General features: G+C 30.0%; 1 protein-coding gene across 1 annotated transcript in view; it reads right to left on the reverse strand.

Annotated features, from left to right (window-relative positions):
- Positions 1-548: 548 nt before the first annotated feature.
- Positions 549-21,897, reverse strand: part of LOC118193450 (pancreatic lipase-related protein 2-like) — a 43,172-nt gene continuing 21,823 nt past the window's right edge. The window contains exons 4-10 of the mRNA XM_035364545.2: positions 16,526-16,634; positions 14,573-14,689; positions 14,024-14,140; positions 6,658-6,918; positions 4,762-4,885; positions 2,823-3,008; positions 549-788 (exon numbers count right to left, since the gene is read on the reverse strand). Of these exons, the coding sequence (XP_035220436.1) occupies positions 680-788; positions 2,823-3,008; positions 4,762-4,885; positions 6,658-6,918; positions 14,024-14,140; positions 14,573-14,689; positions 16,526-16,634 (1,023 nt within the window). The 3' untranslated portion in view covers positions 549-679. The remainder of the gene's footprint in view (positions 789-2,822; positions 3,009-4,761; positions 4,886-6,657; positions 6,919-14,023; positions 14,141-14,572; positions 14,690-16,525; positions 16,635-21,897) is intronic.

The raw sequence follows: 21,897 nt of genomic DNA on the forward strand, positions 1-21,897 counted from the left end.
ACTTCACCCAACGTTTTACATTTAAATCACAATTAAGCAATAACATATTGTTCATAGAAATTACATAAATGTTTTCACTGAAGTCTTGAAGCTTGGCATTCATGCGTAATACAAAAAACACAGATCTCACCTAAAATCTTGAACTAAAAACACACAAGTTTAGTAACGTTCAATAAACTTATTATAAAATTGGATCATTCTGCTGATAGGTGAAGGCCATGACCCCCAGTACTCCCCATAAAGTTTTAGCGTAGTTTAATATGTTGAGCAGATCTGGGTAGCAATAAAATGTGCTATTATATAAATCTCCTTTTTCTCAAATGAAATAGTTAATTACGATGAAATTTTTATTAATAGTTGAATGAAATACATATGCTTCGGGCCCAGTTTTTTATGGATTGTCGTCTCACACGTGTAAAACATAAATCTAAAAAGGTTAATAAATATTTAATGCAATTGGCAATAAAAAAAACTGAATCCAATTTTAAGACAACCACACCTTATTTTGTGTCTTATTTTGATTGCCAGTGTCTGAAACTTTTGAAGCATTGAGAATGCAATATAGAATATTTATTAGCATACAATATCAGAATACATATTCAGTAAATCCCACGCATTCAGATTACATGGTGTTACGTTACAGTTTTCTTTCATTCAGAACAGTTTTCTTTCATTCGGTTTACAGGAACGTAAGACACTTGTTGTCTCTGTGGAATGTTGCGACTGTTTTTGGTTCGATAGGTTTGTCAGGTTTTCCACAAAATGCACGATTTTTCATATTCCTTGGCCTGTAAGAGAGTAAAAATTGACTTATAGAAAAATTTGTTGCGTAAGTCTTGAATTTATTTGTCATTTTGTGCAAGAGTATTTTTAAAATAACATCTTTCACCCCTTTCGTTTACTCTAAAAATCACTGAAATGCGTCGATCTGCATTGCATGAAATGAAAAATGTTACATTTCGTAAATTATTTTTTTTCTAATTGATGTAATTTTAAGTTTAGATAGGCAATAATTCTTAAAAAATGCTCTGCACATTTTGCGAAAGTCTCATACTTTGCTTTTTTGAAAGATTATACTACTCTGTTTTATTAAGCCAACATTTAGCCCTTAAACATAAAATTTTAAAAAATAACAAATTGCAGTCTGAATATTTCAAAATGCAGCCTATTAGCTTAAAGAAGAGGCAAAAATTGAAAAAATTTCAAAAATTAAAACTTATAAAATGTACTCAATAACTATTAAAACGTATAAAAATGTAAAACAATATGAAAATTAAAATCGAAACAAATGTTTATGTACCACTTGCGTATAAAGCGGCATTAAAAACTTCTTTTATTAACTAAAACAAGGTTGTAAATACTCATGAAAGTTATTGATTGGATATTTTATGTAATAAATATATTTTAAATTTGTCGATTAGATATTTATACAAAAGGTAAAATAAAAATTTAAATTGAGTCTAAGAAAAATAACTTTAGCTGACATAGATTTTATTATAGCAAAAGTGCTTTCTCTATCTAACATTGCTGCCTTCCTCAGCTGCAAATGAATGAAAGACGAGTTATCTTACTTTTCAGAAGCGCTTTACCTAATATGTGTGTTACTCGTCAGCTACATCTAACTGAAAAAATATTTGACTTTCATTTACTAGTTGTAGCAGAAGAAGGTGCATAGGGTCGAATGTCTGAAAGAGCTTCTGCTAAAATAAAATCTAAGTCAATATTTTTAGGTTAACTCTAATTTTGTCTCCTCGTGTTCCACAAATTGTACCACGAGGCTTACACAAGCAAGATATAGCTCTAAAAATAAATAAACAAACGTACATTATCACTACAAAGAGGGGGGAAGAATGGGGGAAATAAAAAAGGGAATTTTAAATAAAACGTGATAGAATAAAAATATAAAAAGAACTTTTCTGTGTAAATTTATGAGCAGTTTTACTAAGCGTGTCATTATGTTCTAAAGATTTCATTTATTAATAAATACTTTTATTGCTTTTAAATCGCTGAGTGTTTTAGCCAGAAATAAATAAATTAAGCAGGAAAAATTAATTAAATTTACTTTTATCTTATTAATTGCCAACACTTCTATAATTGTCTATTTGTCAAAGGTTCATGGAAGGTAAACGGTCTTATGTTTCGCGCAGTGACAATGCTCTTCAAGGATATATTCTAGATTCTTCATCCAAGTTTCTGAGGCATGATAAGTATCTATGGATTTTATTCCCAAGGATAGGATTTTTCAAGTTAACTGAACGCAGTATACGTCCTCCAAAGTGCATTGTTTCAGGTATATTGTTCATAAATGAACTTAGCAATTTGTACAATCGATGATGCAACTATGGAGCTGTTTGTTGAGTAAAATGGAGGAAAAGAAGAGTAAACAGTTATGGGCCACTCCTAATGTTAGACTGTATGGTTATTATCTGAGATGTTTAATCGAGACAAAGTGAGATCGACATTTTTACAATGGTTGGATGTGTTCCTCAGTGATAAAGCAGGTGTACCTGATAGTCAGCAACAGTGTGTATGTCTGAAGTTAACAAGAGTTTTAAGTAACATTGTGCCAAATTTTATGGGCTTGCTTTGTTTTGTAACAACGTGACTTTTAATGTTTGGAGTTCATCTGAGGAAAGACTTGTGTTTACAATAAAATTTCACTAAAAATGAAGATAATTGTTATAAAAAGATTATATATGATTAAGAATTTCCCACACACATACACATGACCACACCCGACACACACACACACACACAAAAAAAAAAAAAAAAAAGAGAGGAGAGAGGGAGTTGAACATTTGAAATGATAAACAATTACTTACGATTTTTCAATTACATTCATGGGTATGACAGTTATGTATTCGACGTACAGCTTTGGCTTAAAAAATATACCAATCGGATTTTTAGAGGAGCTGTACCATTTCAGGGTAACACTTTTGATTTCTCCAAGATCTTTGTCCGTGGTTACTAAATATTGATAACGGGCTCCATGGTATAAATCAATAGCTCTAAAATCATAAATGAATGTATATCATTAGACTGAATAAAATTTCGATAAGCAAAAAAAACAAGCATAATTTCTAAAACACCTATTGTATTTGATTTGAATAATGGTTGCCTGAAAAGGAATAATATGAATAATTCATGAAAATTTGGAGTTTTCTCCTCATTTTATACTTACTTTTTACCTTGTAGACGGGAAACATATTGTTTTTGAAGTAACATAAAAATATTAAATTATTGAACACAAAGAAAGTTATTTTTTTTACAATTATCATTCATTAGAATTACATTTTGTACATACACGGGCTTCAACTCTATTAAATCGTACTACATTATTTCTGAAACATATTACTACAATTTAACACCAACTAGTGGAGATCAGGTAAAACAATGTAATGAGCTTTCGTAAGGAGAAAACGGCAGTAGATTGCTTTACTGCAGATGATACCTGACCTCATAAGATGACTATATAGAACGAAAACGTGTGACCGTTCCAATGTGCCCTATGCCCATTTCATATTTTAAACGTTTAATATCCTTTATCAAGTATACGTTCTTATTTACATACATATTCACTTTCTATTACATATATATTACTATAATGTTCATTTTAGGCTCTTTATAACTATACAGAATATGTACGAAATTGATGAGCCAAAAGAAATGTTTTAATGGACGAAAGTGAAAGAAATTTATGTTACGTAGCATGAAACGTCCTGAAACTACTGTAGCGATTCTTTTTAAATAAACTCTGAAGTTAAGCAAAGGTTACCAGCGTTCAAGCTTAAGTGTAGTTCAAAAATGCGACTTTGAAGAGTACGTTTCGCAACTTCTGATATAAAATATTATATAACTTCTTACGTAGTATCAACTAAATTCCCATCATAACTGAACCAAATATAATACAATGTTTTTTGTTTTGTAATCTTAGTTTTTGTTGCAGTTTGTTTACTTGTTTTCATGTTCTTTAATCCTGATTCCACAGCACTGACACATTACATAAAAGCTGTGCCTGATAGCCTAATCACAAAGTGCATTAATGTAAGTGTTGGCTCAAGTTTACTTGTGTGATTTCAGAACGTTTGAAAATCAAGTTGAAACAGTTCTGAAAGAAATAATTCTTATTAATTGTGATATTGAATATACAGTCAGCAACATATAAATACCAAGACTGCCATGAAATATTTTGCAAATGAAATCTCTCGATATGAAATTATGATATTCAAGTAGCAGTTTATAACCAATAAATTAATGTTCTAAACTTAATTTTCATTATGATTACCACATAATTAATTTTCTTGCCATTTGAAAACTAGTTAATAACTGATTTCATGTTTAGCAGTCTAATGAATATGTGAATTATGTATTTATAATTTAGAAATAATACGAATTAAGTTAGAGAACTGCAGTTTGCACATACTTGGAGGGAAAACGATCTTAGATCTAAAAAGACTGAAATCATTGGTTAAGAGATTTCTAAAATTTAGTGTAAAATCTCTAATAGAAATTTGTTCATGAAACAAAATCATTACTATATTTATACATACTTTAACAATTAAAAAGTAGTAAATAGTTTTACGGCAAAAGTCCAGAGAAGAAAAGTACTCAGATTTTTGTTTACTTCTGAAACTTAGTACGAACCTTTATCAATTATTTTAACACAGAATTAATTGTATATATTACATTTAGATTTACTGATAAATTTATCATTTATTTAATTAAATGAAAAATTAAAACGAAATTTGGATTGATACTTACTTGCTTTGAGCATGGGCTAATTCGTCTGCCTTGGATCCGTATAAACTGATATCAAAAGTGCCTTTAACATCCTTGTGAGAAACTCTGGGTTTAAAAAGTTTTACTGTTACTTGATAATGGTATACTGGAAAAAGAGATATGATCTATTCAGTCGTATAATAATACATTTGTCTTTGTATTTTGTTTAATGGAATCATGTCAAATTAAGTACTTTAGTTTTATTTTTATTATCTTGTTAATCTTAGTAATTTCGCTTTTGAAATTTTCATATATTTTTTATTTCAATCGTTTACGGATATCTCTTTGATAACAATTTACGTCGTTATGAAAGATATGTTAATTGTAAGAGGATATGATTTTTCGATTGCTCCAAAACTGCTTGAGAAATGTTTACTTTATACAAAACACTCCAATGCATTCATACTGCGAAACCTCTCCCTTTCTCTAAAGATCCATCTGAAACCTAATTTTGAAATAAAACAATTTTCCAATTTTAATCACATCATGAAATTTTAATCACAATATGAAAGCTTATGTTTCATATTGTTCCAGACATATTCGAGTTACCATAAAAATGCTTTTTATCATAGATGAAGCATTTAAGCTAAAAGAATATGTTAGGTTATCTGGATAAGGACAAACACTCGAGGGCTATTTCTCTAAACGCGAAGATGTCTTCGCGAAGAACTTTTTAAGAGAAATTGTCTCGCATTCACATTACGTAAGACAAAAGCTACGAAAACCAGTCAAGCAGTCAGTCTGCTACTCGGATCGAATTGTTAGTATCCAGCGCTCATTACGTGTCCACTGTGGGAATCTAAATTAAAAAAGTAATGACCCATATATGATGAGAAACAAAATCATACAAATTAAGACCTCTTCGTTTATTTATACTCTTCTATAAAACGTCCTTTGCGAAGACGTTTCTTTCCTCAGGCAGATAACCCTCAAGTGCTTTGACAGACGCAAGTAACCTAACTAACCATTTTCACTGATTTGCAAGTATGGCTTTATTTTTTACCAGAGTGTATTGTTAGTTAAAAGCACATAACTGTGAGGTATCTTAAGGAAAACCACCGACGTATTCAATAGTATAATGAATAAATTAGACATTGATTTGCGAGAAGAATATAGAATTCAGTGTTTGGGCATATCAGAGTACGTAGTTCTATTATTTGCAGGGTAAAAAATAATATTTCATTTATCACAAAAAATCATATTGGAAATGAACATTAACCCGAATTCGCTATATTATATTTGTAAATTTAGTTAGAAAATAAATATGAAAATATTAGCATTCATTAAACTGTGCAAATTTTGAGAATCTCTTTGCATGCTAAAACTAAATAATTATAATATTTAAAAGAAAGGAAGACTCAAATTACGTATTACCTTTCCGCTATAGAAAGAAAAAGCACGATGATAATAATAATAATAATAATAATAAAATGTTTTCGTTAGCAGCTAGTTTAGCAGTGGAGATGCAGTTTTTTTTATCATTCTTACTGCTCATGTGTTTTCCTCCATACATAATTTGAATACGGAATGGTTTCTGTTACAATATCATCCCCAAAGTCATCCTTCACTTTAAATAGATAGTTATGCGAGCTCTGCGATAATCAATTGAACAACAGTTGTGTATTCTTCATACGGGAGAGACATGCGATCTGTTTCTTTTTTTCTGTCAATTTTATCCCTATGTATTAATTTCGCTTAGAGCAGGTGTAAAGATGTATAGATTTAATTGCTTTAGTTTTGCCAAACAATTCATTCATATTATGTACATATATGTAATTTTGTGTTTAAGCTTGCAGGAATGTTACAACACATAATTTTAGAAAAATAATTTCATTCAATAACTAAAAGATTAATTAGAAATCAAAAGTATATATTTACGCCAAAAGGGTGATTTCCCTGATGTCTTGAGGTACATAGAATGCTGCACTGAGCTATTTCTGAATTGATAGTATTCATCCGCACGAATTCCCATAATGGCACACCTCTTCGTATCCGGACCACATTCAGCACATTTGCCGTCTAAGAAGTCTTCCCAGCTACTGCATTCATAGCCGACAGGAACAACCTTCCTATAGTTTATAGAGTGATGCATAAAATCTAGAGATCGTTGATGATTGCAGCTGGCAAACCGTCTGGCACCTAGAAATTTATAAGCCTGCTTTACTATAACATTAACGTATTTGATCTTTATATGATAGGTTTGCTGCATATTTTGCTTAGAGCTACGTATTTTAGGATTATAGAGATAGTAAATTCGGTGCTCATTTTGATTCATGTGATCTGATTTGCTAGAATATAAACATGCGATTTGAACGAACGTTAGATTTATGTCATACTTTGTAATTACACAGCTTCTTCTGATATTCGCGTAAAACGTCTAAGGCAGGTAAAGCGGATGTAAATTTGAAATTTTATTTTATTTTTATAAAAATGTTAATATGTCAGCAAAGACCATCTAGTGCAAATAAAATAAATTTAGGTGTATATTTACTTTAAAATTGTACAGAAGGGCGCTATTAACGAAACTTTTAAGTTTATATTAATTTTTATATTACTGGTAGCTAAGCCATTTTAGTTGATTAATTTCAAAAAATGTTTCATAATTTATGCCTATATAAAATACTTCTTCGAAAATTAATCCCTAACTTTTCTGCATTTCCTTCAGATAGCACGTCAGTATAAATAAATATTGACTTTTACTTTTCAAAAAAGAAGTATTTTCTGTCTATATAAACTAAAACATTTAATTTTCCTTAGCTTTTTATGCATTTAAAAATTATTTTAAAAAATAAAAGTTAATCTGATACCTGAAATGCATTAAAAAATGATTACATGTGTTTTAAGAAATTCTAAATTTTTGTATTAAATTTTAGTATTTGAAAATATTATATACATCTTTATCTTTACTATCAGTTGTCAGGCGTATGCCATAATGTTAGTACCAGCAATACTTATGAAGAACCGCGTGCGATTTAATGGCTGACTGAAAGAAATGATTCCGTCTCTTTAAATTCATATTTCGTGTGCTGATAATTCATATTAATTCTTGAAAATTTATGATTACTGTATTTTGACTAGAGAAAGATTTTAGATCCTTCTCCAAAAGATTTTGATGGAAATTGCCAATGAGTAACAAAGCGAAGCTTTACGTGGTTTCTAATTTTGTGGTGAAATGGGTATGCTGGTTTTCTGATAACTATGGTAATATAACTGTCATGAAACATCGACATACAAATGTTTCCTTGTAAATAATATAATGGATATAACACACAGAAAAATGTCATTGGAAATCTTATATAAACTATATTAATATATTTTCACAAAATTAACTATCTGCATAGTTTACCAAAGTACCTTAATTTTACTCTCTTCCACAGAACGTTTAATATATTTTACTAAAACAATTTTATCACTGTTCTTTGAAAAGATTCAAACGCAATATTTGAAATGCACTTCAATTTCATAATCTTTATAGGTAATATTTAATATGCTTACTAATTTATTTAAAAATATTTAAAATATGTTAAAAATCAAAGTCCAGTGAATCATAAAGTTATAATAACCACTGTGTAAAAATAAACGCCATGTCAGTGGGATAATTTTTGCCGATAAAAAAAAGTGATTTTTAAGAATGAATATTAATTTCATATTACATATAATTAAGGCGGAGAACTTTAAATTTATTTAATAATTACACAATTATTTTACTTTAAAATTAAAGAAAACCAAATATGAAACAAAAGTATTCAGAAACCTGAGAAAGAAATTAAATAAAGCTAAGTAGTAATCAAAGAATACTTTTAAACCATTTTAATATTTAAGTAAAATATTTTAGGCTACAAAATCGCATTTTGAATTTTCATTCGAATTTGTGAGACGGAAGAAAAGCGAGATGAAAAGCAGGATAATGAAGACAATAGTTATTCCTATGAAAGTGCTTATCAGTTTAAAAAAAATAAATGAAATACAATACATGATTAAATTAAATATATTTTCCCACTTTCAGTCTTAAAACATTTTTGGTAGAAAATGTAGCTAGAGCTTGATGGTCAAGTATTCTTGCTTGATATAAATAAAGATGGCTGGTGAAATGATCACTAATAAAGCAAAGAAAAAGCCACTTTCACAGTTAAAAAATTTTTCGCTAAATTTCCTGATAAATAGACTGGAAGAAATGATCTGAGAAAGCATAAATTTCAAGACATAGTGAGTGACGTTTTCAGGAAGCATGCGTTCAATGAAAGGAAACTAGAAAACGGTCTCACACAAGAGGGAAAAACATTAAACAAAACTGGAGATTAATAATCAAATCATACCGCAAAACAATTCCTGGAATCTTGAATTTTCGTCAATGAAAGCTAACAATGTTTCTGGCTCACTATGCAAAACGTTCAGAAAAAGGGAGATTTTGAGCTCTGACAGAAAGAACTTCGCCCCCTTCTAAGAATGAAATGATCTGGATCTGCATAAAGTATTTATTAAGCGAAAAGCTCATACTGAAACATTTGAAAATGAAATTTGGAGCAAAGCGATAAAAATTTTAAAAGCATTGCTTCATGTTAGATTACATAATGACAATGACCTAAATCACACTACACGAAGACTAGTGCAATATACGAATGCTTTAGAATCACTGAAATACCAGCTGAGTGTCCAACTTTTATCATTTTGTAATATTTATGTGATTAATCTTAGCAACAATTATGCAAGCACAATAATTCTAAACGTAGTGAAAGATAGGGCTGAAGAAGCGTAGAAAGCCTATTGATCCAAATTGTTTTTCTGTAAAAGAACTGAATTATTTCCTAGTGCACTAACAAAGGCATGAATATAAATGAAAAATAACATGAACAGAAATGTCGAAATAACATAGAAATTAGTTTAACTTAGAAATAAAATAAAAGCTTTAGCTCATTTTCGAAATATTCTATTACTTAAATTTTTAACGAAATCAGTTTAGCGTTGATTGTAAATTAATTACAAAATTTAATTGAAGTTTATTGTACGTTAATGCGTTCCTTTAAAACCTTTTGTACCTTAGTACATGCTTATTAAACTTATGTTATTCAAAAGCTTTCGTTTAATTGTTTAAAATTTTTATTATCTTGATGTTGGATGCTTTTTTGAATGAATGTGATTCCCATTTGAATTAAATTTTCTTTTAATTTTATAATTACAATAATATAAGAATAATTTACATTCTTTTTTGCAGTTTTATTCATTTATTTATTTATTCGCGCTTTAATCATTGTCCTCCAGGAGCAGTGATATAATGCAACAAGAAAGTAAAGTTCTTAGACGCAATTAAATGGTACAATTTTGCAATACCAGAACTAATTATTATTGGCTAGTTTCCATGATTTTCCCAGCTATACAGTATACGATGTAATTACATAATAACAATTATATTAAAGCTTCAATGTAAGTACTCAAGTACTATTCTTGAAATTATTCAGCTTTTACAGCTGGAAAGAGCAGAAACTGCAGAAATTCTATTAACTATGTCGTGGAATATCCATTGTCAGTGTGCTGCCTTTACACACGGTTAGTTTTCCAACAGTTTATCCCAACACTTTGATTAGAACTTGGTGTAATAAAATCGATTTAAGTAAACAAAACTCGGCTTCAGTGCTATCAGAATTCCATTAACTCATTCAGTGATGTTCTATAGAGTCTCATTCACGATAGGTGGAGATGGGAATTAAGTAAACTGCAACTTACATTTACTCGAATCCGCATACTTTTAAAGACTCTATTTAAATCATTATTTCAACTGAAAAGGAGAAACTGCAGAAGCTAGATTTACAAACTGTTAAAATTTATTCAGATGCAGCAAAGTATATATTAGAAATATTTAAGTGCCCAAAATGCTCCTTTTATTACAAGTTGATTAAATGGCCACTTTAGACGAAGTCGGATTGAAATCCTTATTTGTTCCTTATTAACTTCGTTCTTATGAACAAACATATTTTGACTCCTACAACTGAGTATACACCACTTATACGTTTTTTACAAGATTAGAAAACTTATATAAAAATCACCATTTATTTGTAATTTTGAAGAAAACAACGGAACGAGCATATATTGTATTACAGCAATTCCATTTAATGTAAGTAAAAATGTTTCTAAATCAATGTGTTCTTTTTAGGAAATAGCATTTTAAACTTTAAAACTGAGTATATGCCTGTACTTGACGTAATACATTTTATTTGGCCTTTTTTGCTTTAAAATCAGTATGGGGTAATAGCTTTGATAAGATAGCACTTTATTGCAATATTTGCTCTAGTATGGGAAATAATGGCTAATATTAAAATGAAAGAGTAGAAGAAGACCATTGTTGAAACTAGGTAAAGTGTTATTCGAAAGTCTAAAAGGTGGTATGTTTAAAAGAAAAAAATCTGATGTGTACACCACATGACTTTCTTGTACGGAATATTAAATTATACGCATTTTTTCTTGCATTTCATTTAAACTTATTGGATTCAATTAAATATACTTCGCCGACAGCGCATAAACCACGATAGAATAAATGCATTCTTTAAAATTCACTCTAGTATTTGTTTACCATAGAGTCACTTAACAGTATTATATTTCGTTCATATTATAACTCATAATGCACAAAATTTATATCATTTAAAGAATAGAATTATCTAATTGTTGCCACATGTTCTATTCAAATACTATAATAAAGCTAGGATGATGTATAAAAGAAATTAAGCAAACAAAACAAAAAAGAAACAGTTTTTCACAGACGATTCAGTATTTCTCATTCAATTAATTCAGTTATCACTTCGTGAGAAGGCAAAAATACATAAAAACTCAAAATATCTATATTAAAAATTACGAAGTAAATCTTAAACACTTATTTCCTCGAAAAAATTCCAGAAAGGATTAAGCATGATTTAATTGGCAATAATAAATAAAGGCGTTATCTTTGTTGTTGTGAAGCTAAGTTTCTCTAGATTGGCAACAAATCCACTAGTCTGCTGTTTCAAATGTAAACAATCAATGGCCGCCATAAAAAAAAAGGCTTAGAGGCACTTAAACAACTTTAAAATTGTTGATAATTCTAAAAATAGTGCATACAGATTTACTAAAGGCATGAAAACCTTAACCGGAAGATAAAAACAACGTAATTCAATCATTTTTAAAGTAAAAAATGTACAATTTACAAACATAAAAGAGTAAAGAAACTGAGATCACTGAGCCGTGTAACAGAGTGGATATATATATAAATACATTTATATACGTTTGGTGCGGCTGATTGCAACCAAAATACGAGGTGCATGTTACAGCAGTCTTATATACAAAATTTCAACGTTCTGAGGCTACTTGTTTTTGAGTTATGCGAGATACGTACGTACGTACCTACGTTCGTACAGACGCCACGAAAAATTCTCTTCAGAATTAATTTTAAAGCAGTTTTATAATTTTTTGGAGGAAAAGATTATTTTATTCCGTTCTTACGTACAGATATCAGGCAAAAACATCGTTAAATTGCATTCGATAGCGGTCAAAATGGATATTTTCGTTGAAATATGCTGCCTGAAACTTTTCGCGATTACAATACTTCCTCTTTACTTCGTACAAGGAAGTAAAAAAGGTTCAACGCAGCAATGAATATGGAAAAATGTGTTACCTAGAATTTTTAAAAAACTGTGTATTAACTATTAACGAATCCGGAAAAGGATACGAAAAAAAATCCCACTTCTAATTATGAGAGATCTAGATAAAATCCCTATGTAAAGAAATTACTACATTAATTTCTACAACAGTGGACGAAATTTGTTCTGGCTAAATTATTTGACCAAAATTTTTGAGCTCTATTGTATCTAAAAAATCTTGGTCCCTTTCTTCATCATTCATTAAATTATACAAACTCCAAAGCTTCAATCAATTTTGTATATACAGTTTATTTCCCATGAATTTCATTTGCACTTCCTAAAAATTGTATGTTTTTCAACTCCACCTAAAATGTTAAACACGTTTAATTTTTTAAAGTAATTGAGAAAAGGAACTTGATAAAAAATGCCAAATGAACTTTTATAGGGAAAAAAAACTAATTTTTAAAAGTGTCCTTTCTGGTTAAAATATTTGAGAAATGGACTGAAGAAAACTTATTTTCGAAACAGTAATTTTCAATAAGATCACAACTTTATACAACTGAAACAGTACTGTAGTTCTTTTAGGAAAATATTCCTTCGATATATAAGAAACGTGACAGAATAGTTTATAAACTATTTTCTTTCTCCTTTCCGCGTATCTTTGTGGGGTACCGGAAAGCATGTTCGACGTGTATTCGAGAGATTCAAATTTCAAATCCCGGCGAGGGAACTGCGGATTTCTTCAGTTTCTGATTAAATTTACTCTTAACTGATTTCTTCAGTCAAGATTAAATTTAATTTATGGAAGTTAAATTGACTTTAACGTAGCATAATGTTCTATTCTAGCTTCTTTGAAGGTTTACTTTAGTTTTTATTTTGAGGTTAACATTCTTCATAAAATTTAAGCAATTTTCGCCGTTTATAAAAACATAAATGACATATACAAGCTATAAATTATAAAGAAGATTGCCATAATCTCTTAGTATTCGATAACGATAATAGCATTCGTTTAAAATTGACCTTTCTTTGGGAAAACTGGTATGTGATTGTTTTGTCCTAAAAACAAGCATATCATACTCTAAGAATGGATGATATGTTAATGGTATTACATAACAAGTAATAGGGTATTCGAAACAAAACTTGCTTATCAGAAGTATGATTACTTATTTAATTAAAATGTTGTTGCTTATGAATACATGAAAACTCAAATTTCAGTAGTATTTTATTCACATTTCTTTATCGTCGTAGATGATATTTGTAAATGAGTCCTTAAAAATAATGCATGTTTCAAAACAGAAGGGAAACACGTCAAAATGAAACATAAAATTAGCATTAGCAAATTGTGCTTAGGGTAACACCAAATAAAAGGTTGATACTTTGTTAATTTAATGTGTTTTTGTTGAAATTTAATATAATATTACTTCTTAGTTAATTCAAGAAGTGTTTAAGATTTATAATCACTTCTGTAATCTGTATCATGTATTTTATATTAAAGTCAGTTTTTAGCTCTGAATTAGCTTATATTAAATAACGATAGAATGACCACTTATTTTGAATATATTGTTATTAGTATTAAAATAAAGCGATGAAACATCTTTCCAGTTGATTTTATTGGTTTCACTTTAAAATAAGTGTATTACCTTCATTTAATCCTTCAGTAATAAAAGATTTGAATTTGTCTGTTTTACATCCAGGCTGTTTACGGCCATTGTTGGGATAAAAATCAACGTGGCCAACCATATGGCTCATTCCAAACCCTAGAATGGTAAAAATATGTATTATGATAAAAGCATTCGAGGATGATAAAAATACATACATATTATATGATTTAAAAACAAGAGATAAATTATTTTGCATTCTATATACTTAAAATATGTGTAGAAATGAGAAATATACATTCATAACCAATATAAATCCCGGTACACTGCATTCGGTACCAACTTTCGCTATGATAAAAATTTTGATTTTTGGAAAACAAATTAAATAAATAGTAAAAATCATTTAGAAATTATGACTGTAGATAAATAATTTAGGTTAATTAGATAATACGGTATGCTGTTCATATAAAAAAGCTTTCCGTTGCGTTGAAAACACCTGTTCTTCAAAATTCAGTTTGAAACAGAAATAACTCTTCCTTTGTACTTCTAATACGCATTAGCTTCCAAAACATGAAAATTTGTTCGTATTACCAATAAACATGATGTCTGTAGCGTCCGAATGAATGACATCGACAAAATCAGCGTCAGTAGGATCTAGTCTTACACTTGGAGGCATATTCTGAAAATATGGCTCGGCAGGATCACAACCTAAAAGAAAGAATTCATTTAATCAGTATGCAATATAATGCTGGCAAAATATGCCTGCTATTCAATTCTTAGTTACCTTAATGGTATAGGGTTCTCTGAGTATTTACAAGTTCCAAATTATTAACTAAGAAACTGATTTTACTTCATTAACTTTGTAGAGACATTAAGTATTTTTTTGGAAGCAGGCAGGATGAAAAATTAGCAAATGTCTTCGCCGGGAATCAAACCACGGACCTCTGGAGTATCGGCCCAGTGTGCAGAACCACTACACCACGAAGGCGGGAGAAATACCGTATAACTTCATTACATGCAGTAAAAGAAATGTTTTAATTACTTTTTGACTGACGCATTTAGTAAAAACAAATCTATGAATTATTTATTATATGTAATATGATTTACTACTGTATTAATAAATAACATAACTGTAGCAATGAAAGAAGGAAATCAATTATTTATTTAAGTTATTAAGGAATTTATCGCAACATAATACAATTCATTCGAGACAAAACTTATGTTTCCAGATAGAGGTAGTGTACGAGAATAAATCTCAATGCAAATTAAATTTCATATATTTCGTGATAAAAGGGTAAAAGCCAAAGGTTATATTCCTAAAGATAGAAACTTAAGTATATATAAAAATGCAGAATCAGAAAATGTGAAATTGGATAATAGCATGTGAATTTATTTCGACGGAGGAAGAGAAATTTGATACCCAGTTCAAGATTTACGAATTGGTTAATATTGCAAATAGTATATCATCATACACTAGAAATTGAAAATACAAGTTAACAATATTAAGCAATTGACATAAACCTATGGTATGATTTGCATCACTTCTAATAAGATAATAAAAAATGAGAGTGAAATCTACGTCAGAGTAAAATGAGGCACAAAGTTGATATCAGTGAAAGTGAATTACTTGCAATAAGCTGATGAGTACAAAAGTAAGAAGAATAAGCAATATACGTATCTCTGGAATGCATGTCTAATATATTCAGAACTTTCCTTGGCAGCAAAAAAGTAATTAAAATTGAGCATTAGAAATCTGAACTGTTGAAATTATCAGAAGAAGAACTAAGATGAGTACTCCTTTGAGACAAATATTAAATGTGGAAATGAATACCATAACTATAGAGCATACGAAAAGGGGACTAATTTAAATAGAGAATAAATGACTAAAATATTTATATAGACTAAATTAAACAATACGCAGACTCAAAATCAACTAGAATGACAGCTGTGGCAAAATAAAATATTAAGGGAATGGGAATGAGGCATCTCGAATCAAAATTCAGAAAAATAAGGTATTCAGCGAAACGAAATAGTGAAAGGAAGTGTAAAATAATTATATATAAAAGTAAAATTTCATCAGTGAAAGCTTGAATTGAGAAATGACTCTTCCTTTCTTATTTAATCAGCTGAACATTGACAAATTCAAAAGGTTATGCATCAGTACTTCCATTATGATTTAAGTTAACAATCAAATGCCTCTTGTTTAGGTAAGATTTGAAGAAATTTTGCTTTTATTATTTCAATAAAAGTCGTATTCTTCCGAGAAGACTAATAAGCATTAGGTTTGCAAAATTAACATAAAATTAAATTTATATTTAATTGTCAGTTATTTTAAACAATGTACATCAATTCTAATGTTAATCCTGTAACTAATAATACTTCGAAACTGTATTTTTATGATTTTAAATTAATTACAGCATATTTAATTGTGATTTTCATTAAATAAATGTCCGTATGGTACGTCTAATTCTGACATACCCCTCTAATGGTAATTTAGATGGTATTGAAAGATGCAGTGTTTACAGTATATAGACGTATACATACCTGTAATTCTTCCAAGTGTTTTCAATCTTGCACCAGCGTATCCTGCAACGTGAGATCCAAGACTGTGACCTATGATATGACATTCCTCTCTTTTGATTTTAGCGTGTTTCTAAAACAAAGAACAAAAATTCTTTATAGAAAACGCTATATAAATTCTAAAGCGCATTTAAGAAAATATACTATACGCTTAAAGAATTAAAACCAAGTAAAATACTTGCAACTGTCAAATTTCATTTTTTATATTTACTGAATTATGCCATGTTAAGATGCAGATTAAAAGTAACAAAAAATATGACTTATTGTATTTATTGCATTTTAAGCATATTTTAATATTGATTCTTTGATTATATTTTTAATATTTATCATTTGAATATATTTTTAATATGTTGCAGTAAAATAATTTTAACACAAACAAGAAAGTTGCTTCTATCGTTCTGCGCGCTCCTGAGTCACAGTAAATAATCACTTCATGATTGACTAGAGGTTCTAGACTCTAGAATACGGATAATAAGTTTGTTGCGCCATTATAGAATTTCATCAGCGGTTCAGTATTACACTTTATTCATCAATAGGTCAGAAGTCTCTTAAATATGGAAATTCTGTTTAAATTAACAAAAAAAAAAAAAAAAAAAAAAAAAAAAAAAAAAAACTAGGAAGGAAAAGAATAAGATGTTTCTTATCATAGTTACAAAATTTAATAGCAAAAGAAAATCAAAACACCTGTAGGCAGGGCAATTTTTTGGAAGTAATGGAAAAACAGTGATGGCTCCAAACCTCGAAACACTGATATATTTCCAATTCGAGCTGTCGGTTAGTGATAGAATTATCTGATTGAGTTTTCACAGAATTCTTCTGTGCAACATCAATACGAGTCAATTTCTCTTAGAAAGTTACGGGTGAAGGCATGCTTCCTTGAGTACCAATGAGTACTTCAATAATCCAGTTTTTCTGGATGGTGCTCCACTGCTTTGGCTCTGAAAACTTTCCAGACCATAAATCAGATTTTGGGCAATTAGGGGACTGTTTAAAAGAAGTGAAAGGGAGGCTTTCCTGAATTTATCTCATCATATTCATTTCTTTGAGGCTTAAGGGAGCTTAAGCTTCGTGGCTCCAACGATATTAAGGAGTTTCATCAAGGAGTCACTGCAGTCAGATCAGAGTGATCGAACCATACTGCAACGTATATTAGTATACAGTTATTAGGATTTTTGCTGCTGGAGACGTGAAAAATATGCAATGCCTCTTCGGGATTTGAACGCCGGACCTCCCGAATACGCGCCGAGTGCGCTTCCAGTTATGCCACGAAGACCTATAGAAAGGAAGCAGAAAATAGTTTATAACTTAATAGACACATTTTTGGACATTTTCTGTCCGACCACTCACTGTATTATGTATGTAGGTGTTATGATTTGTATAAATAATAAATAGAAAGAAAACTCGCAAAAGATGAAAGAAAACTAACAAAGCTTGTACGTTCTCTCTTCAGCTAATATTTAAGAATTCCTTTCAGCTTGAAACATTAACTGTTCACAAGCAACTGACGTGCATTGAGGTGGAACTTTCTGGCAATAAGCTTAGTTTCGCCTAACTGTTTCAAATGCAGCATTAAGGAATAATTTAGTTATAATAAATTTGGAAATAATTTGATCATTCGAAATTTTATTTCCAAGGTATAATGTAATTTAGTTCTTTATTCGAATTTTAATAGCAGTACGTATTTAAATTGTTTTTTAATTTCCTTATCTAGTAATTATTTCCATTAAATATTTATAAAGAATATTTTTAATTAAGAGATTTCTGTCCGACCTTCGGGAAGTATTAAGTCGAAAGGAAATGCTGATAATTATATTCTTCCTCGATAATAGTGTAAGGTTTCACTCCCTTTTTATCGCGTGCTTTTCCTGGTGTATCTGGAAAGCATGTCCGGCTAACAAGCGGAATGTCCGGATTTCGAGTCCCGACGAGAGCATTGCAGATTTTCACATATTTCCCTACCTCTGAAAACATATAATGACTCTACAATAGTTTCAAAAGTCTTGTTTTTGATGAAACGTTTTCTACATGTTACATTAAAAATTATTTCACACGATAGTGTACTATGACATTTAATCCAAGGACTTCTTAAAATATTATGATATTGAAGCAGACTAAAATGTATATTTTGTGCTAAATGCACGCTAAGAACTATGTCGCTATGTCAACAGCAGTCTGTCACGTGTAATAGACACAAACAGTTAAAGAAGAATAACTTCCAACTGATGTTATCACAAGAAATTATAGACACACAGTATTTTGCATACTTAGCCTCATTTTCTAAGCCAAAAATGCTGAAAGCACTTAAAAAATCTAAAATAACTTCTTCAAATTAAATGAAACAGGAAACCGGGGACAAAATAAGGCTTCTTTACAACTTCAGTTACAGTGCAGAAATTTGTAAACAGTTAACTTTTGATAAATATCTTTTTATATTTATCAAATTACAGTGGATTAAAAAAGATATTTATCAAAAGTTTTACAGAGCGTTTAGAAATTTTGAATAAAGAAGATTTTTGCTGCTTTATAATATCTTTAAAAGAAAAAAAAACCCAATTTTTTACTTATACTTATTTTCGATTGCTGATGACTTTCACAGTTTCGTACAAATAATGCTTCAAACATTAAAAGAATTCATCTATTCTCAGAGTAAACTTTAGATTTGTTAAAATTGTAAATTTTAGCTTGAAAAAGATGTAGTATTACAACTTACGTAAAAATAAATATTTCAAAATATAAAATTTCAAAATACCATTGCTTTCAATTAATATACCACTATAATCTGCTCATAAAGAAAATAGAAAATATTTTTATAGTTGTGACTTACAATAAAGAACTTTAGTCTTTAACCTGGTTTATTTCAGTCTTATTATTTCTATTATTTAACATCAGTTCGTTCAGAAGATGTAAATTTGAGAAGTTCCTGAATGTTGCTTCGGGACATCCACAAGATATTAGGCTCGCATATGTGTCTGACGGTTCGTCTCTCTGGCTGTCGGTAAGTTGGCAGTGCCTTTTGTTATTCTTTAATTTATAATATGGCGAGAGTGCATTTGAGCCTTTGCAATCTTCACAGTTATGTTTAACTCAGTTTTTAAATTCCCTTTATTTCTACCAAACGGAAAAGTTCTGAAAGTTTTAGTTAACGACCCGATAATATAAGAGTACTGAATGTCTATTCTACTTTATTATTGACTGTAAGCTTGAAATATTTATTTAATTATTTATTAATGCATTTTATGTAATTCATTAACCCTTTTACTGCTAACTGGTCTAAGTTGAAGTGCTTCGCGTGAACGGCGTGCGGCTGTAGAATGATTGAATTAAACGATATTTAATTTTTTTCTCTTGCTAAGCAACGAGAGGTATATGCTGTATGAAGTATGAGGTTTCTGCGAGTGTTTGAAATATGCGAGAGATAATTTCCGAATCTACACATTGAGACAGCAGCAAACAGCCTAAAGTTTCGCCGAGCCAGCATTTGCGTCCGTTTGTTACACCGTCGGAGGCACATATGCACCCTTATGCCACACCGTTGGTTCTGCTGGAAGCATATATGCGCTTATCTCAGTCAAATGGTTATAAATAAGTTAGAGAATAGTAAAAGCTCCAGTTATAGAAAGTAATATAAGAGTACTGAATGTCTATTCTACTTTATTATTGACTGTAAGCTTGAAATATTTATTTAATTATTTATTAATGCATTTTATGTAATTCATTAACCCTTTTACTGCTAACTGGTCTAAGTTGAAGTGCTTCGCGTGAACGGCGTGCGGCTGTAGAATGATTGAATTAAACGATATTTAATTTTTTTCTCTTGCTAAGCAACGAGAGGTATATGCTGTATGAAGTATGAGGTTTCTGCGAGTGTTTGAAATATGCGAGAGATAATTTCCGAATCTACACATTGAGACAGCAGCAAACAGCCTAAAGTTTCGCCGAGCCAGCATTTGCGTCCGTTTGTTACACCGTCGGAGGCACATATGCACCCTTATGCCACACCGTTGGTTCTGCTGGAAGCATTTATGCGCTTATCTCAGTCAAATGGTTATAAATAAGTTAGAGAATAGTAAAAGCTCCAGTTATAGAAAGGTGAAACTTATTAGAGTTAGATAAATTAAGTTAAAGAAAGGGGAATTCTCGAGTACAAAATTTTGAGTTCTAGTTTTAAAACAAGTACGTTTGAGATACCGTGATAACTGATGTATACGATAGGAAAATCAAGAATTGAGGTAGAAAATATAATGTTCATCACAGACAAAATTTTGTAGATGCTCTATTTGAGTATCACAATTTTTAAAGCACTAAATACAGCTTTTACCCGTATTATTATATTACCAAGTAAGTATCATTTTAACCATTACACTTACGAATCTAAAAGCTTCAAATCTGTGTTTAGAAAACATTTTAAAATAATGTATCTTAATTTATATTAACCAGTGCTTGATACGTCCATTGAGAAGACAACCATAGCCAAAAACATATGGTATGCTAGTGCCGAAAATATGAATAAAAATGTGAAATGTGTTAAGGATTTGAGCAAATCTTCACCCTAGCTTTTACATTTTATTCAAGTTAGTTTTGTGTCATACGGCAAGCCTTAACTTTGTGAGACAGAAGAACTCTTTGAGTGGCTTTAAGACAGATATAAAATCCACTCACAATTATCTGTAAGGCAAATTAGATAAATGTTTCAGTGTGAATAGGTATTATATCAAACACTTTGCTGATCATTTTATGAAAAAAAAAAATAACTACATTGTATGTATTAAGCCTAACGGAAACAGAAAAGGAAGAAAAGGTGATTTACATAGCTCTCATATAAGCTGCAAGTAACGGAGTATTCAACAGTGTATAACCAAGCCCAAATACAATGTACTAAAAAGCGTACTGATTTTTTGAAAGCTTATTGCAGTAAGCGTAGAAAATGAGGTTTCAATATCTAAAAGACCTGAAGCAGTTATTAATAGATTATTATCAATATTAAAAACTCACAACATAAAGCACCTGAAATGTAGTAGCATGTTTTTCTTGTGAATTTAAAATATATTATTTAAACACTTAAAAACCGCTGCTAATTTTATTTTTCAGCTGTCTCAAATAAAGCTGTTGTAAATACGTATAGATTTTTCAGATAACAACCATCCATGTTAATAGCACATTCAAATTATTTAACACGTGATGGGATTCCTGATAAATCGATTCTCATTATGAGTTGAAAGAAAAATATTCATTTCCTTATGGCTGAATGATATTTTCTAAAAAGAGAAATCGTAAGGTTTAAGGACAGCGACTATGATAACAATGTGAAATTATTTGAAACTGAGGCAATAAAGGAC

This window comes from Stegodyphus dumicola, chromosome X1 (genome assembly GCF_044657685.1).
Source record: "Stegodyphus dumicola isolate Sdum_Otavi_A_Nest chromosome X1, ASM4465768v1".
NCBI classification, from domain to species: Eukaryota; Metazoa; Arthropoda; class Arachnida; order Araneae; family Eresidae; genus Stegodyphus; species Stegodyphus dumicola.